Source organism: Mchenga conophoros, linkage group LG13 (genome assembly GCF_057382185.1).
Source record: "Mchenga conophoros isolate Kocher_MC1m ecotype Shallow Benthic linkage group LG13, M_conophoros_male_GT1.1, whole genome shotgun sequence".
NCBI lineage: Eukaryota > Metazoa > Chordata > Actinopteri > Cichliformes > Cichlidae > Mchenga > Mchenga conophoros.
This window is the reverse complement of record NC_140538.1, coordinates 11,272,989-11,295,080: the sequence shown is the minus strand read 5'-3', so window position 1 is coordinate 11,295,080 and position 22,092 is coordinate 11,272,989. Positions and strand designations below refer to the sequence as shown.

At 38.9% G+C, this 22,092-nt stretch overlaps 1 protein-coding gene across 5 annotated transcripts in view; it reads left to right on the top strand.

Annotated features, from left to right (window-relative positions):
• Positions 1–11,479: 11,479 nt before the first annotated feature.
• Positions 11,480–22,092, top strand: part of akt3a (AKT serine/threonine kinase 3a) — a 55,310-nt gene continuing 44,697 nt past the window's right edge. For 3 of the 5 annotated variants that reach the window (XR_014894809.1, XR_014894807.1, XR_014894808.1), the window contains exons 1-2: positions 11,645–11,954; positions 20,128–20,564. Coding sequence is in view for 2 of the 5 variants with exons in the window: in XM_085296436.1 (XP_085152562.1) it covers positions 20,519–20,564 (46 nt within the window). In the remaining 3 variants the exon portion in view is untranslated. Of the gene's footprint in view, positions 11,589–11,644; positions 11,955–20,127; positions 20,565–22,092 lie in introns of those variants that run through there. The other 2 variants (XM_085296436.1, XM_085296435.1) reach the window with 2 other exon arrangements.

The window sequence follows — 22,092 nt, the reverse complement described above, 5'->3', positions numbered from 1 at the left end:
AAGAGGTTATATCATTGTTATTACTACTCTTGTAAAGTTAATCAAAATCTGTTTCCACTCTTCTGGACCCCAGCTTTTCATTTTAGAGTAGCAGCTGCACACTGCTGCACAACCTGAAAAACCAGGCTGCTCCAAACAAGGGGATGGATGTGTGTATGGAAGGTAGTGTGGGGGTAGAGGACAATCTGTGTGTTTGTGTGCATGATGAAGGGCCAGGGGACGGGGTGTTTATAGGGAGAGTTCAACCTGTCTGCACATGAGCAGAAGGTATCCACAAACACACATACAAATGCATATGCAAGCAAGTGTGTGAACATGTGATACAACACTGGATAACACATAAGGAGGCAAGCAAGCGAGCACATATAAGCAACTACACACTGATACACACAAAACCAAAGTGCCTTCTCATTTGCACACAGGGTGTAAGTTGGACACTCCATTTGCAGAAGTGAAATGTTTTGATCACATACTGTGTATAGACAAAATAATAGGAACAGTTTACCGTGTGGTGCAATCAAATGCGATATCCCTGTAACAAATGAAAGCCTTTCACAGCTACAGCTGTGGGGTAATGTGGCTGTAATGTTCAGTTTGCTGACTCTGTGTCAAGAGGGTGGAGATTAAATGTGACTGAAACTTGGATAGTTTGTGGAGTTGCATTGATCTCCTTGTATTTTGGCCACACTTTGAACAGCAGTATGAACGGCATTCATGTGACAATTTCAGAGTAGTGGACCATCTACATTAGTGATTTAATACAAATATTCACACAATTATATCACTGAGACGAACATCAGTGAATGCATAACAGCCAAATATTCCACATTGTTTAGTTTTTTTTCCAGAAGCAGCAGCAGCAAAAATTTTGTTTACGAGCTGAAGTTTATATCTGGTCATCTGGTAATTCGCAGACTACATTTCACACCTGAGTGCAGAATAGGTGACCCAGAACAGAGGAGAACAGAGCACAGCAGAGCCATGCTGGACCATACTGGCTCCCAAGCTGTCCTGCTGTACAGCACACCTTCAACACCGTGGCTGCAGCTGCTCTGTCCTGTCTCATGTGTGCATACATTTATGTGCATGTGTGTGTGTACGTATCCCCTGCACATTGACCTCAGCTGTCCCTACCTCTATGCTGGTCTCCTGGGCAAGGCTGACCTCTCTCCTGAAGCCACTTCAAAGAGACCAGGGATGGGCTGTAGGTGCACAGGGTGCTGAGCCGGCCAGCACGGCTGCTTCCCTGGGCTTTGGGAGCTGGGGCTGGAGTTAAGGTAGGAGGGAGTGTTGCAGAAGGTGAAGGGAGTCACAGTGGCAGGCGAGCAGAGACAGGAGGTAAGGGAATGGGATTAGGGATGTTATGATCGTCAAAAGATGGAAGTTTAGACTTGTGTTTGTTTGCTTTTCAACCTGGGCAGGCTTTCTGTGCTCTGGTGTCACCTACAGGAGTATGTGCATGCGTGTGTTATTCACTCAGCAGCACATCCCCTCACCCGCAGGGAGTCATATGTTCAGCTTGGTAAGAAGTGACGGCTAGGGGACCTGGGGGCCACTGTTACATTGGACTCCCAGTGGAAAAAAAAGATTACAAGACAAACACACCCATATTAAGAGATGGGTGAAATAACAGAACATCTGATATAATCACGGAATCTAGTTTAACAGACATAAATGCATTTTTAAACTTTATAAGTTGAAGAAATTGGAAAAAAAGGAAATAACAAAAAAGATTGGATTGAGATGTTAATAATATAGAACAACTGCTGGTGAAAAACCTTATTTATAGATTCTTCAAGACAACTGTCAAAATATGTGCCTGGACACCTGCTTACTGTTGGCCCAAGGACCACCACTTTGGTCCACTTTAAAAGAACTTTTTGCATCTTTGTGAATTTTATGTACCGTATGGATTACACACATACAGGTTATGTATGTATTTCTACATTAACCATATAAATGAAGTGTGAAAACCTGCCACGTGCAAGACTCAAACTTTGGTTTCTGGTGTGAGCAGCAAAATCCAACCTTTTAAAAGTGAAAACAATCATTTTAAACACAACGACACAAATCAGTGCATATGATACTGACCAGATTCAAAAGAAATTTTGTCCAGGCACACATAAACTAAGGCTGTGAAACTGTGTTGTTTGCTGTTCTTTGTACAGCAGGTTTATTCAGTCGGTACATTTCTCCAGAGCATTTCCAAAAGATTGAAATGTGACTCTACTGAGACATTTAAAACACAATGGATTTCAGTCATGTGTTAAGATTCACAGACTTGTCGGACTCTTTAGAAAGGGCGACATTACAATGACAGGCAGCTGGATACCCTAGTCAAAGAAAAGCAGCAAAGGATGACAGCCATTCAAGCCACTATGTTGGTCAGCTGAAAAACTATTATGTTATTATGTATGTTCTCTCTGCACCTGTGGGTATGAATGGCACATCTGCTTGGGGTGTATCCCACCTCTTGACCAATGTCAGCTGGGATAGGTTTCATTGAGGGATGCTGATCGTGAGGCAGTTATTATCATAATGGAGCGTTTTTAGGAACTATATTGTCATTTCATCTGTGGGTGCACCAGTTTTCATCCAGTCAAGCAAACACTGGATGGATTACCATGAAACACTGTGCAGACATACTCCTTGAGCACCAACAGCTGAAGAGGATCTCAGTTTAACCTTGATGGACTGATACAGCATTTAGTGCAGATATTCATGTTTCCCAGGGGCAGTGTATCTTTGCTCTTCCTCTTTTTGGCCTCGGGAATATATTGACAGGTATTTTGTTCCTGTAGAAAACAGGAAGCAGGAAACAGGAAGCAAACTGATATGCAATTATATGTAACACCAGCTACAGGTTGAGACATCTGTCACCTTGCATTCTTCTGTTACATCATCATTATTTTTTATTTTCTTTTTTATTTAGTGTGTGAATTTCACCAGCTGTCGTTGAAAGATTACCCAACCTTTTAGTTAGCTAGTATCTTTTCTTGAGAGCGCAAAAACCTCAGTGAAACACAAATACACACAAAAGCAAGATGGACAACGACAAACAAACAAAGATTAAAGGATGGTGGAATGAAGTTTATTTCACCTCTACTTTCTCTCTGTCTCTCTATCTTTTTTAAAATTTGTGGACATGTGCATGTAGCCTTCCGAGGTAGTTTTTTTTTTAGTAAAAAATTAATGGTAGACATTCATCCACCTCAAAGCAAATGGCAAAGAATTTGCTGATCTCTTCTTTTTTATATGTTGTGCTAAAAACTAAAAAAGTACTGCTTCTTTCAGACTCTCTCTCTCTCTCTCTCTCTCTCTCTCTCTCTCTCTCTCTCTCTCTATACATATATATATATATATATATATATATATATATATATATATATATATATATATATATATATATGAATATTTACTTTGAGTTTGTTCTGCTTATTTCCAAATATATGTAGTGTTTCTTTTGTTTGTTTCTTTTACTTCTTTATGTTGTTGTATTATTAGAGGGCTAATATTTTCGAAGTTGCTTACTGACTCTAAGTTATCTGTAGGTTTGTGTGTGCGTGTGTGTGTGTGTGTGTGTGTGTGTGTGTGTGTGTGTGTGTGTGTGTGTCACAGGGGCACGTCTGGCCACAGCAACAGTAACAGAAGGGCTCCCCTGTGTTGCCTTTTTCCTTTTCAAGCTGTCTCTTTACCCCCACCTCAGTTATTCAACCTCCACACCACACACACACACACACACACACACACACACAACAAACACACATACATACACACCTTCCTTTTGCTGCTGGTTGCTACCCATACTCCCCCTCGTGCACACAGGGCTGTGAGCAAAAGGCCAGCTGATGGCAATACGTGTATGTGTGTTAAGGGAGGCCAGAACAGTAAACACATATATTATGTGACACGCTAGGTCCACCTGTGTCTGCACTCTGTGCCCAGCCATGGTCCCATACCTAAACCCTCTGCTGCTGAAGCTCCATGCTCCACACAGATGATGATAATGGAGGCCAAAAAGCCAACAAATGAAAATTCTAGTTTTAATATAAGGACATGTCTTTCTGAGATGTTATCAAAAGCATAAGAATCATTTGTCTGTATCAACTCTTGAATAACCAAACTGACGCTAGGATGCCCTAATTCAATATTGGCTGTAACAAAATTAAAGAACCATAATAGGACAGCTGACCCTGTTGGCTTGAAACAAACTGCACAGGAATTCAAAAAATGTGTTGCATAAACAATCTGAGCCTTATATGTGCACTGAACATTCTGGTTTACACTAGACTGATCAGCTGTTGTGTAGAGATTTCAGTCATATGCTGTGCAGCTGTCTGATCCTTCCGGGCTGTAAACAGCATTCGGAAAATGGCAGTGTGAAGAGGATGCATGGATTGTTGACCTCACAGGTTGGTCATTGTTCAGACACTGTGTCTTTGAAATAGAAATAGTAATAAAAAAAACAAAGAAAAATCTATTAAAACATTTCTAATGATACAACATTTCAATGTAACACAACCACCCAGTGAATTCTCCTGGCTTTTGTTTGTTTATTCCAAGACTGATCTTAAAGATGAAAAAAAGTTTAACTGAAATCCAGATTGCCTTGTAGGAGTAAGTGGTTTCCAAGATTTATCTGTTTGCATACAACAGCCCAGTGTCTTAAACTGGTATCTCTCTTTTTATAACAACAGATCAAGGGTTTTCTAACTTTTCAAGATTTAAAGATGTTGTAGGCTTTCTTCAAGCAACAGTAGGAATATCATTTATCCATCCATCCACCTTGGGGGCCATGTTGCAAGTTTATTCAATTCAATTCAATTCAATTTTATTTATATAGCGCCAAATCACAACAAAAGTCGCCTCAAGGCGCTTCATAGATACAGAGAAAAACCCAACAATCATATGACCCCCTATGAGCAAGCACTTTGGCGACAGTGGGAAGGAAAAACTCCCTTTTAACAGGAAGAAACCTCCGGCAGAACCAGGCTCAGGGAGGGGCGGCCATCTGCTGCGACCGGTTGGGGTGAGAGAAGGAAGACAGGATAAAGACATGCTGTGGAAGAGAGACAGAGGTTAATAACAGATATGATTCAATGCAGAGAGGTCTATTAATACATAGTGAGTGAGAAAGGTGACTGGAAAGGAAAAACTCAATGCATCATGGGAATCCCCCGGCAGCCTACATCTATTGCAGCATAACAAAGGGAGGATTCAGGGTCACCTGGTCCAGCCCTAACTATATGCTTTAGAAAAAAGGAAAGTTTTAAGCCTAATCTTAAAAGTAGAGATAGTGTCTGTCTCCCGAATCCAAACTGGAAGCTGGTTCCACAGAAGAGGGGCCTGAAAACTGAAGGCTCTCCCTCCCATTCTACTTTTAAATACTCTAGGAACAACAAGTAGGCCTGCAGAGCGAGAGCGGAGCGCTCTAATAGGGTGATATGGTACTACAAGGTCATTAAGATAAGATGGGGCCTGATTATTTAAGACCTTGTATGTGAGGAGCAGGATTTTGAATTCAATTCTGGATTTAACAGGAAGCCAATGAAGGGAAGCCAAAACAGGAGAAATATGCTCTCTCTTTCTAGTCCCTGTCAGGACTCTTGCTGCAGCATTTTGGATTAGCTGAAGGCTTTTCAGTGAGTTTTTTGGACATCCTGATAATAATGAATTACAGTAGTCCAGCCTGGAAGTAATAAATGCATGAACTAGTTTTTCAGCGTCACTCTGAGACAGGATATTTCTAATTTTAGAGATGTTGCGCAAATGGAAGAAAGCAGTCTTACATATTTGTTTAATATGTGCGTTGAAGGACATGTCCTGGTCAAAAATGACTCCAAGGTTCCTCACCGCGTTACTGGAGGCCAAGGTAATGCCATCCAGAGTAAGAATCTGATTAGATACCATATTTCTAAGATTTTCAGGGCCGAGTACAATAACCTCAGTTTTATCTGAATTAAGAAGCAGAAAGTTAGCGGCCATCCAGGTCTTTATGTCTTTAAGACATTCCTGCAGTTTAACTAATTGGTGTGTGTTATCTGGCTTCATGGACAGATAGAGCTGGGTGTCATCTGCATAGCAGTGAAAATGTATGCTATGTCTTCTAATGATACTGCCTAAGGGAAGCATGTATAATGTAAACAGAATTGGTCCTAGCACTGAACCCTGTGGAACTCCATAATTAACCTCAGTGTGTGAAGAGGACTCTCCATTTACATGCACGAATTGGAGTCTATTAGATAGATATGAGGTCTAATAGAGATAAACAACTAGTCACGCATATATTCACACTTACGACCTATTTAGGGTCACATTGATCACAGCATTGATGTGATTCATTGTTCATTTTTCTAAGCAAATTCTGGGTTTCTGTGTTCTGACTTTTAGACCTCTTCATGGACATCGGCAAATGTCCCCAACGGGTGCCTGAGGATCTTGTGATCATGGCGTATTTGTTGTGCACCACACCAGTCTGAAAACTCAGTGGTCTCTTTCAAGAAGCAACTAAAAACTTATCTTTTCAGACTTGCTTTTGGTTAACTCCCTTTTTTCTCATTTTTTAATACTCTGGAATTTTTTTGTGAAACACTGTTATCTTTGTCTGGAAAGGTGCTATATAAACAATGTTTTACTTACCCACAAATAAACCAGACATGCATGTCCTTGAAGTGTGGGAGGAGTGGGAGGAGAGAACACATGCAGGTGTAGGAAAATCTCTTCTCCAAATACAGTAAGATCATAACTGTAAATAATAAATCAGTAATGGTTTCCATATCAGTAACACTTAGCTCCACTGATTTTAGAATGGGTCACCCTGTAACAGCTGGGATAGACTCCAGTCCAAATGTGACCCTGAACTGGATAAGGTAAAGAAAGTGGATGGATCATTTGTGGACATTTGGTGAAGCTAACATTTTGGCAGTATTGTTAGTAATTGGTTGCTTATTCACACAGACAGCAGTTACAGAACGGGGCATTATTATTAATATGAGTCATATTTTTTGGATGTAGCTGAAATTAATTGAAAAATAAAGAACAGCCAGGAAGGTATTTTTGGTACATGGCGTTAATGATCATAAGTATAAATACAACTGACAAAAGTACATTTTCAGTCAGTGGTAATAACATCTAATGGGGGGTTTTTTTTGTAATAAGACATCAAATTGTAACATTAGGGTGACATTTGGGCTGAAGGGTTAGCTTAGGCTGCTGCCCCCGCGACCCAGCCTCGGATAAAGCGGATGAAGATGGATGGATGGTTAGTTTTGTGTGGGTTAATATGTGAGAGTCAATATGAAACTGTGATATACTTCAGTAAAAGATAAATAAACTGGTTTGTATCAGTCTTGTGATGAATAAATATAATGTTGGGTGTTTTTTTTTTGTTTGTTTGTTTTTTAACTTTAATTCATACCTTCTTATGCACCTAAATGGAGGTTAGATGTTGTTTTTCTGGTCTAACTGATAACATTTGTACATTAGTGAATTCCCTTTTTCTGTTGCAATACCTGTTGAAATTTGTAACTGTTATTTCAGTTTCCTTTCTGTTTGGTAATCATCTTTGGGTTTCGCCAAGGATCCATTCACAGATCAGGCCTTTGACCCCTGTTTCAATCCAGGGGGTCAGTGTTGACATTGTGGAGGACTATAAATACCTTGGAGTACACATTGACAATAAACTGGACTGGGCTAAAAACACCACAGCACTTTACAGGAAGGGCCAGAGTCGTCTCTATTTTTTGAGGCGACTGAGGTCCTTCAACATCTGCCAGAAAATGCTGAGGATTTTCTATGAGTCTGTTGTGGCCAGTGCGATCCTCTATGCTGTTGCATGCTGGGGGAGCAGGCTGAGGGTCGCAGATGCCAACAGACTTAATAAACTGATCCGTAAGGCCAGCAATGTTGTGGGGATGGAGCTGGACTCCCTCAAGGTGGTGTCGGAGAGGCGGATGCTGTCCAAGATAAAGACAATGTTGGATAACACCTCCCACCCACTCCATGACATGTTGGTCAGTCACAGGAGCTCGTTCAGTGAGAGACTGAGATTACCGAAAAGCACCACTGAACGACACAGGAAATCATTCCTGCCTGTGGCCATCTCCCTGTACAATGCATCCACTTAACACACTGTTTGCTGCTACAACTACACATGTTTCTTTTCCAAATATTTATTTATAAGTGACTTATGTATGTATGTATGTATATATATGTATATATTGTACTATTCTTAGTTAGCGTATTGTCTGTCTTGTCTTAATGTTGGTTTAAAATGGAGCACTGTAACAAAAAATAATTTCCCCCAGGGATCAATAAAGTATTCTGATTCTGATTCTTTTGAGCCACAAGTTTCTTGTGAGATGTGTCCAGTTTCGCAAGGGACAAGGGATACAAAACAGAGAGACCTGTTTCCACTGATTTTCATCCAATCACTGTGTAATTTGGAATACCTCAGCATTTTCTCCCTGTTCCCCTTCCTTAAGAATTAGTTCTTGGATTAGCTGGAGGGCCAGATGTATCTCTCAGGTTCTTGCTGGATTTTATTTCTCTTAAGGACATGACTTTCACATACTCTTCATCTGCTGTAGGTTGTTTTTCAGGCCCGCCACTTCTTTTTGTGTCTTCCACTTGTTTAGTTCGCTTAGTTTTTTAAGGAGACACTACACACCATGTCAAAATATGCCAGGTTTTCAGCTAATAGTTCTTTCAAAATCTCTTGTTGGTGGAAAAATTTAATTTTATGCCTTTCAAACAGGCAGCAGCAGGCTGCTAGTCACAAAGCGCTTGCAGATGTAATATAAAATAATAATACATGTGGTAATGCACTTTTATTTAAGAATAATCACTTAAAGTTATCACACGACTTCTACTCTACACACTGTATTGTTCTCTGCTGCTTCCATATATGACATACTGTCTGGAGATATGGGGTAATGCATATATAACAAGGCACTCTTCCTATTTTCAAGTTACAAAAAAGAGCTATAAGAATTATAAATCAATCAAACTATATAGAAGCAACTAACATTTTGTTTATTAATCTGAATACCCTGAAATTTTTATGATTTAGTTGAATATAAAATGGCACAGATAATGTATAAAGCACAAAATAACTTGCTTTGCCCCAGTACTCAGAAGCTGTCCAAAGTCAGAGAGAGTCAATATGACTTAAGGGGAACAGATTTCTTTAAAAAAAACAAGATAAGAAAAAATATAAAGCAGAGATGTGTTTCTGTTAGAGGAGTTAACCTGTGGAATAGTTATGACAGTGATTTAAAAAGGTGTAGTTCATTTTCCTTGTTTAAAAATATGTTTAAAAATAGAGTATTAGAAAAATATATAAATTAAGAATGAAAAGAGCAAAAAAAAACAACCCCCCCCCCCCCCCCCCAAAAAAAAAAAAAAAACCCCTCTTGATTCTTTTTCTTTGATGTAGTTACTTATCTAAGGTGGAAAGTTTTTTTTTTCCTTGTTTGTTTGTTTGTTTTGTTTTTGCTTTGTTTTATTATTTGCTTCGAGCCCTGTGTACAGGAGCTGCATGCAAAAAGTTCTTTTGTTAAAAAGGTTGGCGTAATAAGCAAATACTTCAGCCAATACCTTTTGATTAGCCTTGTCTCATGCTTTCTTGCTTTGTGGTAGATCTTTGTTCACTGAGCTATTTGAATGCTAATCAATAAAATCAAATCTACTTTTACTTAAAAAGTAAAAACCTCACCTTAGTTTAACAGTCTTTGCTTCAAAACTAACGTAAAAAAAAAAAAGTAAATGATTTCACACTTTGCAAAGTGACCCAGTAGGCCAAATTTGATCCTTTGGTGCACCTTATGTTTGACACCCCTATGGTTATTCAAGTAAGTACAGCTCTGATGAACGGATGATGAGTGGCTGCACCTTTGCTAAGCCCAATAAAATTAATTATTGGACATGTTTTTTGAGATGTTTACTGAGATTTTGGATGACTGCAAGTGTGTGAGTCAACAGTTTTCAAAAAATTAATGATTTACCAAAATCTGTGTCTGCTCAATACTGTAAGGACATTAATGACGAACGATAACAACTTGTAATATAGCCCATAACTAAGGGCGTAATTCCCCTGTAATTAAAAGGAATTTCAATGTATTTTATTTTAAATTATAATGTAATTATATTTGCATTCAAATACTTAGAAGAATTTGGTAAGAAATCAGATTTTTACAGGAAATAAAGAATTAATACTGTGAATTTTAAGTATAGCATAAGTAAAGTTGTGTGTAATATCATGGTACATATTGAGGAAAAACAAAAAAATCTGGTTTATTATTAATATACTTAATGTATACTTAATATAAGTATGTTTGGGGGTGCAGGTCGTATTATGAAGTGACTTAATCTTTTCTCATCTTTATTTGTTTTAGATCTTTATTAAATATTTATTATGTAGATGTGCAAATTGCCTGTTCTTTCATTTCCCCTTTTAGTAGGCATGCAGTAGGGATTTAGAACATTTTGAACAGTTATTGTGAGGTGATTGTGAAGTTTGATATTTTAAATTTTAATGGTATTTGTTTTTGTATAAGTTACAAAAAGAATAGTCATGATCACATTTAAATATCACATTATCACAGATTATTATGATAAAAGCACAGTTGTATAATAGAACATCCATCATGCACATTAACATAATGAATATTAAATAAGCACGTAAGAAAGCGAGATTAAAGCACTTCATTATATGGCCTGCGCGAGAAGTACAGTACAGTATGTAAGATTTAAGATGGGGAAATGTTGTTTAAAAAAACACAATAAAATTACGCTGTACTTAAACTTACCTATGGTGTACTGAAGATGACTTATGCTGTACTGAAATTCACTTGCCCTATACTTAAAATTACTTACAATGTAATTAATTCTTTGTTTCCCATAAAAACCTGACTTGGTGCTCCCTTATTCTAGTGTACTTACCTTAAAGTATTTGCAGGTAAATATAATTACATTGTAATTTCAAATAAAAAAGTGGAAATGAAGTTTTATTACAGGGGACTTGAGCCCTTAATGATAGGCTTATTATAAGGTGTTACCTAAGAGACTAACAAAAACACTAAAAGAAATAAAAACTAAAATGAAATTTAAAAATTTCAGAGAATAAGAACTCGTGTTATTTCCAGCCGAGAAAACCAAATAATACTAACTTGAATTTTAAAAAAGGGAAAAAATTAAATAAAAATAAAGACTACTTAGACAACATCATGGTATTGCTCTATTTTAAAAATTGTGCTCCAATTTTTCTGCCCTTGTCATACTGTTCTTCTTTATTTAAGCTATTGTCATAGGCTGTGTAATGTCTTGACTACTGTGACACAACAATCACCAAACTTCTGGGATCGATAAAGTCTGTCTCACATCTTATTTCTGATGATATGTTTGGGTTTGTGATTCAGTTATCTCGCAGATAAACCGCCTAAGCACTTAATTCTCGCGATACTTGGCTTATTAGCCGGCACAGACGCACGGGGTGTTGGGATGAGATGATGAGAGAGCTCCACAGGGAAGGAAAACAAGACACAGAACTGAAACCGTTAAAATCGAAAACGGGAGAACGAGACGAGACGGTAGGGAGTGCGCGCGCGTGCGTGTGTGTGAGAATGTGGGTGGGGGGGGATGGGGACATAACAGAAATGGGGTTGCCGTTTCCCTGAGTGACGTCACCGGTTTTCCTCACCAGAGTCAAAACAACCGTTGGCTGCGGTAAACGAAAGCTCCGCGGAAATCCGTTTGATGTGTCTGCAAACGATTATTTCTGCATCGGCTCGTAACGTGAACCGACGACGGTTTCTTAGCTTACAGTCCCAGGATAGCTTAGTGTTCCTCACTTAAGAAGCGTGGAAAAAAATAATTAATAACCCGAGCCGTCCTGTCAACAGCAGGTGCAAGAGGGATACCACACACCACCACCTCTACCGCACCTGCGGCTACAGGTAATACTGTTAGCTAGCCACACTGTTGTGACAGTAAACACGGCACGAGCAACGCTAAAGCTAGTAATATAATGCCTCGTGATAACATTAGCGAGGTGTGTTTGACCGCTCACAAGGGAAAACTGAGGCGGGGGATAAAAAGTAGTGTTTTTAAACGTTTATCGTGCGTGCAGTTTTCTGCCTGCGTGTGATATGCGTCAGTTGTTTCAAATCCCCGTGACGCAGGTATTGCAGTGGTGGTACCTGTGTGTCTTAATCAATCATATTCATCCTACCTGCTGGATACATCACTGCAGTTTGAGGCAGCAGTATATCGGGATGATTTGCATGTACGCGGTATGCAGAGAAACGGCAGACTAGGCCTGGCTCGATTTGCCTACACAAGTTACGGCAAGTAATTAAGAGGGTGTGCCACACTCGTAGATAATCCAGTTGATAATAATGGGAATAGTGCTGGTTGAATTAGTAAACAATATGTGTTGCAAATTTTTACTTTTGGAGCCTGATATTTGGATTATAATCGATTTAGGAGCCCAAGCAGAATAGAAATTAGAGGAAACCTGCTTACCAATTTTTATTGATTCTTATTTTCTTTTTAAGAATTTTATCAGAACAAAATATTATCTTCATGTCAAAGAGATCATTACAAAAATCCCCAAACTGCAATAAGGCTACAGAATCTTCTCTCTCTCTCAAAAAATAAAAAAAATAAAAAAAATGCTTTGCTACTGGAAAGATGTACAGATAATAAACTGAAAATGAGTTGCTTTTACCCACCTTTAACTTACCCTATGAAAGAAAAGTAGGTGCCCCAGATTTATGTAACATGACAAAGGGTAGGCACTTGTATTATTTACCTAATGTTTGTAACTTCACCCTTTTCTCTTTTATTACTCATTTTTATAATTTTCTTCAAAAGTGCTTTGATTCTTTGCTCATACTGATTCTGCTGGCTCTGAGCTTGCAATAGGTCATATGGGAGGCTGACCATCCGATCACTGGTTTTGAGCTGAGAAGACTGGCAATTGACCGATTTGGTGCCTGGCCGGTCAGTTGGCGCATGTCTAATACAAATGCTTAATTTAAACAACTTAGGTCAATTAATTAGGCCCAAACTGATTATAATTGTTCAATTTAATGTAATCCTTTGGTTTGTTTCTTTCCATATACTTCTCCTTAATGTAAATAGGGAATATACTTTTCCTTTTCACCAAAATGTCAGTTTACAACCTTAAAGGCTCCCCTGCAATGGTTTTTTTTTTAATGCAAACTCTCAAGAAACTTAGAGCAAAACAAAACGCATATCTGATCAAATGCACAGAGATACTGAGTGGCGATAAGGTAACCACCGCGGCATATTCATTACTTTGGTTTTGAACATAATAGCCTCTGTTTAGTATGTGTATTGCAACACTCAACATTAAATATTGACCCACTTTTTAACTGTAGTATATATTTTTTTAATTGTTTGATTTAATAGTTTCTTTACATAAAGTCTGAAAAATGGTTAGTACATGAATTCTAATGAAAAGGAAAAATTAATTTATAGAGCACTTTTCTGCTCTTGCTTGTAGTGTAGATAGAACAAAGTGTTTGTAGTGTAAAGCACTTCAATGACCAGTTGAAGTGCTTTACACTACAAGCACTTTGTTCTATCTACTTAAGCACTTTATCTAACTTACATCCCCACCTCCAGCCAATTTGGATCCAGCAATTAACCTAACAAACATATCTTTAGACTTTGGGAGGACGAACATGCGATCTCAGTACAGAAAGACACCATCTGACCAGAGGTTCAAACGAGGGATGTATCAATAATAGTAAAAAATAATAATAATATTTCATTAATGGAAAAATTAAGTCTATACATTTCTATAATAGGCAGAATCCAGCATATGTGAACATTGAGGTTATGCATGCATATAAATAACATACCAATACCATAATCCAGTAATGACATAAAATTTCAAGCAACAAGTCTTGCACATTGCAACGCCCACCCACCATCAAACCTTTCCATTATAACAAAGCATAGAGCGGGGGCTGGACTGGGTGACACTGAATCCACCTTTAGTTACGATAAAATAGGCCAAGGCTGCTGGGGCCTTCCCAGGATGCACTAACATCACTCACTATGTCTTTTTATACCACTCTGCATTTAATCATTCGTTAGTATTATCTCTGCATGTCTTTTGTCCTGTCTTCCTCTCATCACCCATAACCAGTTGTAGCAGATGGCTGCCCCTCCCTGAGCCGGCTTCTGCTGGAGGTTTCTTCCTGTTAAAAGGGCATTTTTCTTTCCCAGTGTTGCCAACTGCTTGCTCACAGGGGGTCGTTTGATTGTTTTCTTTGTATTATTGTAGGGTTTTTACCGTACAATTTAAAGTGCCTCAAGGTGACTGTTTTTATTATTTGGTGCTATAAAAATAAAATTGAGTTAAATTGAACTGAACAAGTCTTATTGTTGATTCTAAAGTAGAAACCTAGTTTCAGTTTTAAGTTTTCTCACCAGTTGCTGAAGTGAGGAGTAAACGAGAGAGTCATAAGTACATATATAGAGAAAGTTTTAGTGCATCAAATGCATCTGTCCAGCACCTTTTGTTGCTAGGCTACACAAGGCTTCTCAAGTTTTTCTCCTTTGCTGTTATTTGCAGAGCTGATATTTTAAGTCCCATTCCTTCTGATTTCAGTTGGTTAGTGAAAGAAGAGAGAAGTGACCTTGACAAGTTCCTAAACCTGAACTGTTTTGAACAAAGAACGCAACAAAAATCAAAAAACACTTGTGTACCAAGGCCAGTTTTGGGTCTAGGACTTTTAGCACTGTGAACACTCAGCTTGATAGGATTTGTATAGAAAATAAAGCACAGATCTAGACACAAACATTTAATCTCATGTGTTCACTTTCTAGTTAAATTTACTTTCATTTAATAATAACAAATAAATAACAGTTACATTACATTCCACATCTCAGGCTTTTCATACAAAGGAAGAACTTACATTTCAGAAACTCTGATAACCATCCTCAGCATGTTTGCTTGATGCAAAAGATTAAGCACTTGTACAACAATTGACTAATCATTTTATTTTTAATTTTATTTTCCGTCTCTTCTAATGAAAGCAGCACTTCATACAGAAGCATCAGTGTAGTGTGCTTACCTGTGTATTGGCAGTGTTCGCCATCGAATGTACCCTCGCATCATTAAATGCTTATGAAGAGAAGAAAATAGACTTCAACCCTAAGTAGCCTGTGAAGGCAGCTTCATTGATTAAAATAGAAGAGAATTTCTCATATCAGATCCGGATTAAACAGACCATCTAAGGGGGGGGGGGGGGGGGACAACAACACCTAAAGCACTTTCTGTGTTAACAGAGTGTAACACTTGAGGTCCTGCCAAAGGCTGGCTTTCATTTAGGAATTTAGATTGTGGATTTGCTGCTGTGGATGTCAGCCAGAGTTTTCATGAGGCCAGTGTTGTGGGTGAGGAAGGGTGATGAAAGGTGAATTGAGGTGAGGTGTACTGTCCTGACCTGAGTTTGATGGGAATGAGCTGATTACATATAGAATTAGCTAAAGAATAGTGATAGCTTGCGACGTCAGTGTATATCTCCTTTTGTAGATGACTTGTTCTGTAGAGCTACACCAGTAATGGTGCATATTTTAGTCTTATATATTTGTATATCGTGTACTGGTGCTTTGCTTAGAGTACAGTAGACTCTCTTCCACTTAGGCTTCAGTTTCTATCGTAGTAGTGCAAAAAAATCTACTTGCAGACATTCTTCCTTATTACTGTTTAAATTTATATCAATTAGTGATATAACTTTTTCTGTCTTAATACCTTAGGTATCTGTTGATATTGAGTACAGATTAACACCAGAGTTAAATTAATAAACTATATTCCTTACTGTGGGTAAGAGACTGGGAATCAGTTCAACATGCTTGACTTACACAGTCTCATTTGATATCATCTTCCAGTCAGCTGAACAGAGAGACCAGTGCTGTTTGGCTAGCTTATATGAATTTTTATGTTTTTATGTTTTTGTTATGAGTTATGGATCGGTGAACTTTCTTTCCAACTATACTGAAGTAAACCAGTCCTTATTACACACACTTGAAGAGTAGTATGTATACCTCAACTCACAATTATTTATTTTGGTCTTAGTCTTTACAGTATTTTCACAATCAGAAGAGATAAGTGGTGAAACAACAGCTCGGATGCCAGCTAGTAATTCAGCAATGAACGAATTTGCCTGTGCAGAGACTAGCTGCACAGACCCATGAATTGGGATGTGTGTTGCCAGGTTTTGCTGCCAGATGGTTGAAGTTCTATGTAGTGTGTGGTTGTGTGTATGAAGACTGTGTTTCATAGACAGTCTGGCAACTTGGGCAACATAAGAGGAACACAAAACTTGCTGATTTTTTTTTAGTAGAAAGTTTGCGGGTCATGCCAAATACAGAAGTTTGCCAGGAGAGTCTTGAAATATTAGAGAACCTGGGGAAAAAACCTGTTTGCAGGTATGCTTGTTAGTATGTTACAAGAAAGATATTTAGCTTTCTTTCCTTGAACAGTGGTTGGAAAATGCTGGTGTCTGAAATGTGATCTGTTTTTTTGTTTTTTTTAAATAAAATACAACAAAGATTAAATTGTTTAAGGCAGACCTGTGGATTTGGATTTGGGTCTGTTTCTTACCTTTGCAATATTAAGAGACATGAGTGGGGATTTGAGCAGTGTAGATAGCTTAACTTGTGTAAGAACTGGCATTGCTTGTATTAGTCTTCGTCAAGCTGAAAGTGTTCCAGTTCAAAGTTAAAGCAGATGGAGCTTATAAAGTGTTGAAATTATTCCACTTTCATCACAATTTCAGAGTAAATTATGGGGGAATTCATCAAGTATTCTGTAGTTCTCAGTTGTAGCAAAGACTGTTAAAAGAGAAACACAGAGCTCTCAAGCAACCCTCAATGTCCCTGGAAGAAGTATAATTCTGGGGACAAAAAGCAATTTAAAGCTTTATTCTGGGGTGGAACTTACTGGTGATTATAGAGATGCAATTTATATGTCCCCGTAAATGAACTGACAATAAACTTAATTCAGATAATGCTTTATATCAATTGCCCAAATATGTGCTGAGAGGTGTTGTATAGTTACAACACCTTGTAAGTATAGTTCTTCTAGTTACATTGAGTTCAAAATCCCATACTGTGCTCTATGTACTCAATATCATGGTTCAACAAACTTAAGAGTGAATCTCAGTTGTTTTTATCCTTTTGGATGCACTTCTAAGCTTGTCTTAGTTAAGTCACTCTTTCAGAAATGCATTTCCATGGTAACACTACTTAAATTATGGATAGACAAATTAAAAATGGAAAAATTGTATATTTGCTTTAAATCCCAGTTTACTCGTCCATCAATATCACTACATTGCATTGTGGAGTATACATGCCAATGTAGTGTCTTGTGCTTGCAAACTATAATATTCCCTTCATATTGAGATTGCTCATATACTGAAAAAATATTTTAAATTTATATATTAAATTTTTTTACTAAGTAGTAAGTTTGTTTATTATTTTGAACGCACATTGTTTTCTATAGGTGTGGCAACTGATGCTCTTGGATACACTATCTCAAAATTATAGTGAGAACATCACTTCTGCAAAACAAAGTAAATAATAAAAACAGGGTTCTGCTGTTATGTAACACATATTCGTTGAATGCTGCCACTCGCTATGTGTCTGCCTCCACTGAGTCTTTTTCTCTTTTCTTAAAGTTTCTTTTCCTTATTTGTATTTTTTTTGTCTTTGTTGTTGCCTCTGAAATGAAAGGGCATGAAATAAATGTTGTCTGGCAGGTGCTTCCCCTGGCATGGTTGGTTCATCATTGCAGTACATGTCACCATAGCAACAGCCACCCTAGTGACAAGGGGTTGCCACTGTCTGGACATTCCTCTCCTCTCCTCAACTCAACTCAGTCCAGGCTATGCTTCACAGATTAAGGTTGAAGCTAACCAAAGCTTTATTGAATAACAAGCTTAATCCAAAATTGTATAGTGTCTATAAAAAGAATGTTATCCCCTTGGATGTAATTACTAGGGCTGAAAGTCATTTATTTTTCTCTTCTAAAGTAGTGCCATTATGATAGTCTTTATGCCTCAGTTTCACAAATATCAACTGGATTTCAAGAACGAGGTCTCTTTCTGTTGAACAAAAGGACACAAAAGGAACCATCTGAATAAGTAATATTGTAAATTAAATGTTTGATTTTTGTCTTCTGTAACACAAGCACCTTATCTTATGGTGTGAATTTGATTGATTTTAATTTTTAGACATTTCAGAAATAGACATTTAAGAACTAGAAAAAAGTATGATGAATAAATTCCAAACATTAAAACTACAGCAAGAGATGTTCCCATAGGGTTAATATATTTGCCAACAAAATTAATAGGTTAGATGTGCTGGGGTAAAAAATTGACTATTTAACTAGTCTAAAAATAAGAGAGCACACACACTTTATGTGCATTTAAGTTGTTTGAAAACAAAAATGTATTTCTTTATAATCAGATAATCAAATCTTATTTCTAAGTTTGCTGAAATATGTGGCAATTCGACACTAAAGTGGCCGATGTTTACTGTGTTAGCGTAAGCACCCTACTTTCTTACAGGTTAGCATCCGTGCACCTTTGCAGAACACGGTTGAGTGGTCTTTGCCATTTTGCTCTGGCACAGCCTCTTACTGATTTAGATCAAAGTAGTGCAGAACCATGATGTGATATTTACAACTTCAGGGCAGGACAGTAGCCATCGTAGGTGGCTGCCTAAAATCTTAAAACCAACAGTTGGCTGGTGATGTACCTGTATAAAATGTGAATATGCTGACTAGAAACTCCAGTTTAATTGTATAGTTGATTAGTTGATTGATTAGTTGCTCACATACCTAATTACATTGTATTTGGATGGTAAAATATTAAACATCCTCAAATCCAAGGTCATTTTCAGGTATTATCAAAGGTGCAAAAATGTACATTATTGATTGTTTTCAATAATTAAACAAAATAACGGCATAAAACAGGTGCTATAATTTCTTAAATCCAAAGTGTTGAACAAAAAGTTATCATTTTGACATTTGAGACATATGACATGTTTGAAATGTGAAAGTAGATATCCTCCTGTTGATTAAATGAATCTCTGAGCTTTGATTACCAACAAACCTAAATGTGATGAACTAGTCTGCATTTGTTCATTTGCTCGCTGACTAGTCACGACTCTGCTGCTTCAAAATGTATTAAAAAAAAGAAAGAAAAGAAAAATCCCTGTGTCACCTACTAGGGTGTGTGCGCATCTGTGGGTCTATTCCAGCATTCGCTCTGACGCTGCAGACCCCACAAGTGTCTGCAGCATTGCAGACAGTAGCTGATCTGAATACTGATTTCCAGCTAGATAGCATTGACTACTAGCCTAGCTCCCGTGGTGCTGATCTTCATTCAAGCTGAGCAGCGTAGTGTCGTTGCGGGGTTTTGTAATACAGTGTAGTAGGGTGCATCTGAGGTGAACGCAGCAGCTATGCAGAGAGACAAAGAGAGGGGAGGGAGAGCAGGAGTGAGACGACAGAGAGGTGCAGAGATTTGCAGAGAGAAAGGGAGCGTGAGAGCATCCCTAACTGCCGTTGTTGCTATTTATAACCAAGCCCTACTCCACAGTCCTGAGAAGCTCTCTCACCTCCCACATACGTTCAAATCAGCCCACACATACCCACACACACACACATTGAAAAAAATTATTTGATATACAGAAATACATTGAAGGCAGAGCACTAGATTGGCTTATGTATGGTGCACAACCTGCTAACCAGGACAGACATATCTGTGAATGAATGAGTTCTTTAGCTCTGGGATTTTGGTTTGGCAGTCAGTGTCAGGTTTTTTTTTTTTTTGGCTTCATTGACAGTTCTGTAATAATTCATCTTGTTTATCAGAGAGAGTGTTGCGTGGATAAAAAGAGGAACTGGGTGTATGATTGGGTGGAGAGAGAAGGAGAGGAAGCAGCCCTCCCAATAACTAGTTGTTTGTCTTGTCAGAAAAGGACTTATGAGAGGAAGAGGGGACCAGCAAGAGAGGAAGAAAAATAAACCCATCTCTACTTTTTTCTGTATTATTATTTTTCTCTCCTTTCACTTCCTTACAGGCTGAGTCACTGCTGGTGAGGAGGAAGGTCTGGAGAGGGAACGAGAGAGGAGGAGGTGGAGGAGGAGGGGGAGAAGAAGAAGAAGGAGAAGAAGTAGGGAGGGAGCTGAGGAGATAAGCCACAACAGGAAGCAAGTCGACACACACGTACAATATACATACACACCGCGTGTTTGTGTGTGTGTGTCTAAGAGAGAGGCTGCGCGAACGAGAGGGTGAACGGGAAAGGAAGGGAGGGAGAGTGACGCGGAGGCTGGGAGAGCCGGCCCCCCTCCTCTCCTCTCCTCCTCCTCTCCCTCTCTTTCTCTCCTCCTCTCCTCTCCTCCCCTCCTCCCTCTCTCTCTCTCAGTGGAGCAGGCGTGCAGCGGCATCAGACTCGGCGTGAAGGAACCATGAGCGATGTCACCATCGTTAGAGAGGGATGGCTCCAGAAACGGGGTAAGTACATCCAGTACCTCTCTTCTTCTTCTACACCCCTCCCCTGTGCTTCTGCCTCCTCTCTTCTTCTTTTCCTCTGCCTCTTTTCTAGACTGAGGGCCTGGCTGTGCCTTTCCACATGTGCTGGTGGGAGGATGTGAGTGTTGCGATTGTGTGTGTGTCTGTGTATGAGTGATAACATGGATGTCTGATTATGTAGTATGAGACTGTACATGAGTGTGTGTGTCTTTGTATATTATAAGCTTGCCTGGCTGTGTTTGCTAAGCCACTATATGCCCCTCTCAAGTTGTGACTGAAAGGACTGTGCATGGGTATGTGCTTAAATTTGTATGCACAAGTGTATATATGTGTGCACTTAACAACATCTACTGGGCTAGTGTGTAGTGTTCTTTTTCTGTTTTGTTATATTTGTTGTTTTTTTTTATGCCAGTGTCTCTGCTTGTCTGAAATCCAGTTAGTTCTGTCTCTCTGCGGTGTTATTGAAAACAGAAGTTTTAAGTTCATAGCGTGGTGTCATTGGGAGTCATATGATGTGGGGTTGAGGGGATAGTTGGGGTGGAGTCAGGGTGTGTGTGTGTGTGTGGTGGGGGGGTTCACTGACAGCACATCCTGTTTATAGCAAAATGAATGAGAAATGGGAAAATTTTGCAATAGCTGAAGAACATGTGGCAAAAAATAGTACTTCCCTGTCCTCAAACATTCACAGCTTATGCTCACTCAGTGGTAGTCACAACACAAAAGAAGGCATTTGTAGCAAGGCCAGACTGGGCAGAATTGGCCAAGAAAGTGCTATAGAGTAGCTCTGTGATGAATGCATCACTGACTGGTAGACACTTCAGGACTTTTTTTTTTGTTTTTCTCCTAAACCACAATTTCATGGGGTCGTGTGTCTGCCTGAGGGATACGACTAAGTGTATGTGAATGTCTTTTAGAAGGAGTGCTTCAGGGGTAGAACAAGGGGATTTCCAGTCTTTTAGGCCAATGAGCAGCATCCTCTTGACTGTGATGCTGTTTTAGGAATGTGTAACAGAAACTTTTGAACAGGAAGTGACATGGGTACATAACAGACAGCAGGTTTCTGGGTATTGTAGGCTCAGCCTACAGCACAGCAGGAGTATATGCTGCTCCTACTACATGGACTGGATTATCGCTCTCTCACTGTGTCAGACACTCAAAAACAATCTGTATTACGGTAGTAAAAAAGAGGGGCAAATTGTTGTCAATATACGCCAACATGCCAGTATGATTCTCAGACAGTCGTCTGTGCATATTAAGAGGAACACATCGCCCCCAGTCACGACGCAGCAATACTAGTGCTTGCAGTGAGAGGGAGAGAGAGATAGAGGTTAGGGAGGAAAGAAGGGGTGTTTGTTTGTGTCAGGAATATGAATGTTTGTCTGCATCATATGCTAAATCTTTCTCTGTGTTTGTGTGTGGAGTGAAGCAAGGTCAGGGTGCTGACTCACTGTCCAGGTCGTGATACAGCAGACACTGCAGTCTTAGTCATTAAACAGCTTTATGCTGAAAT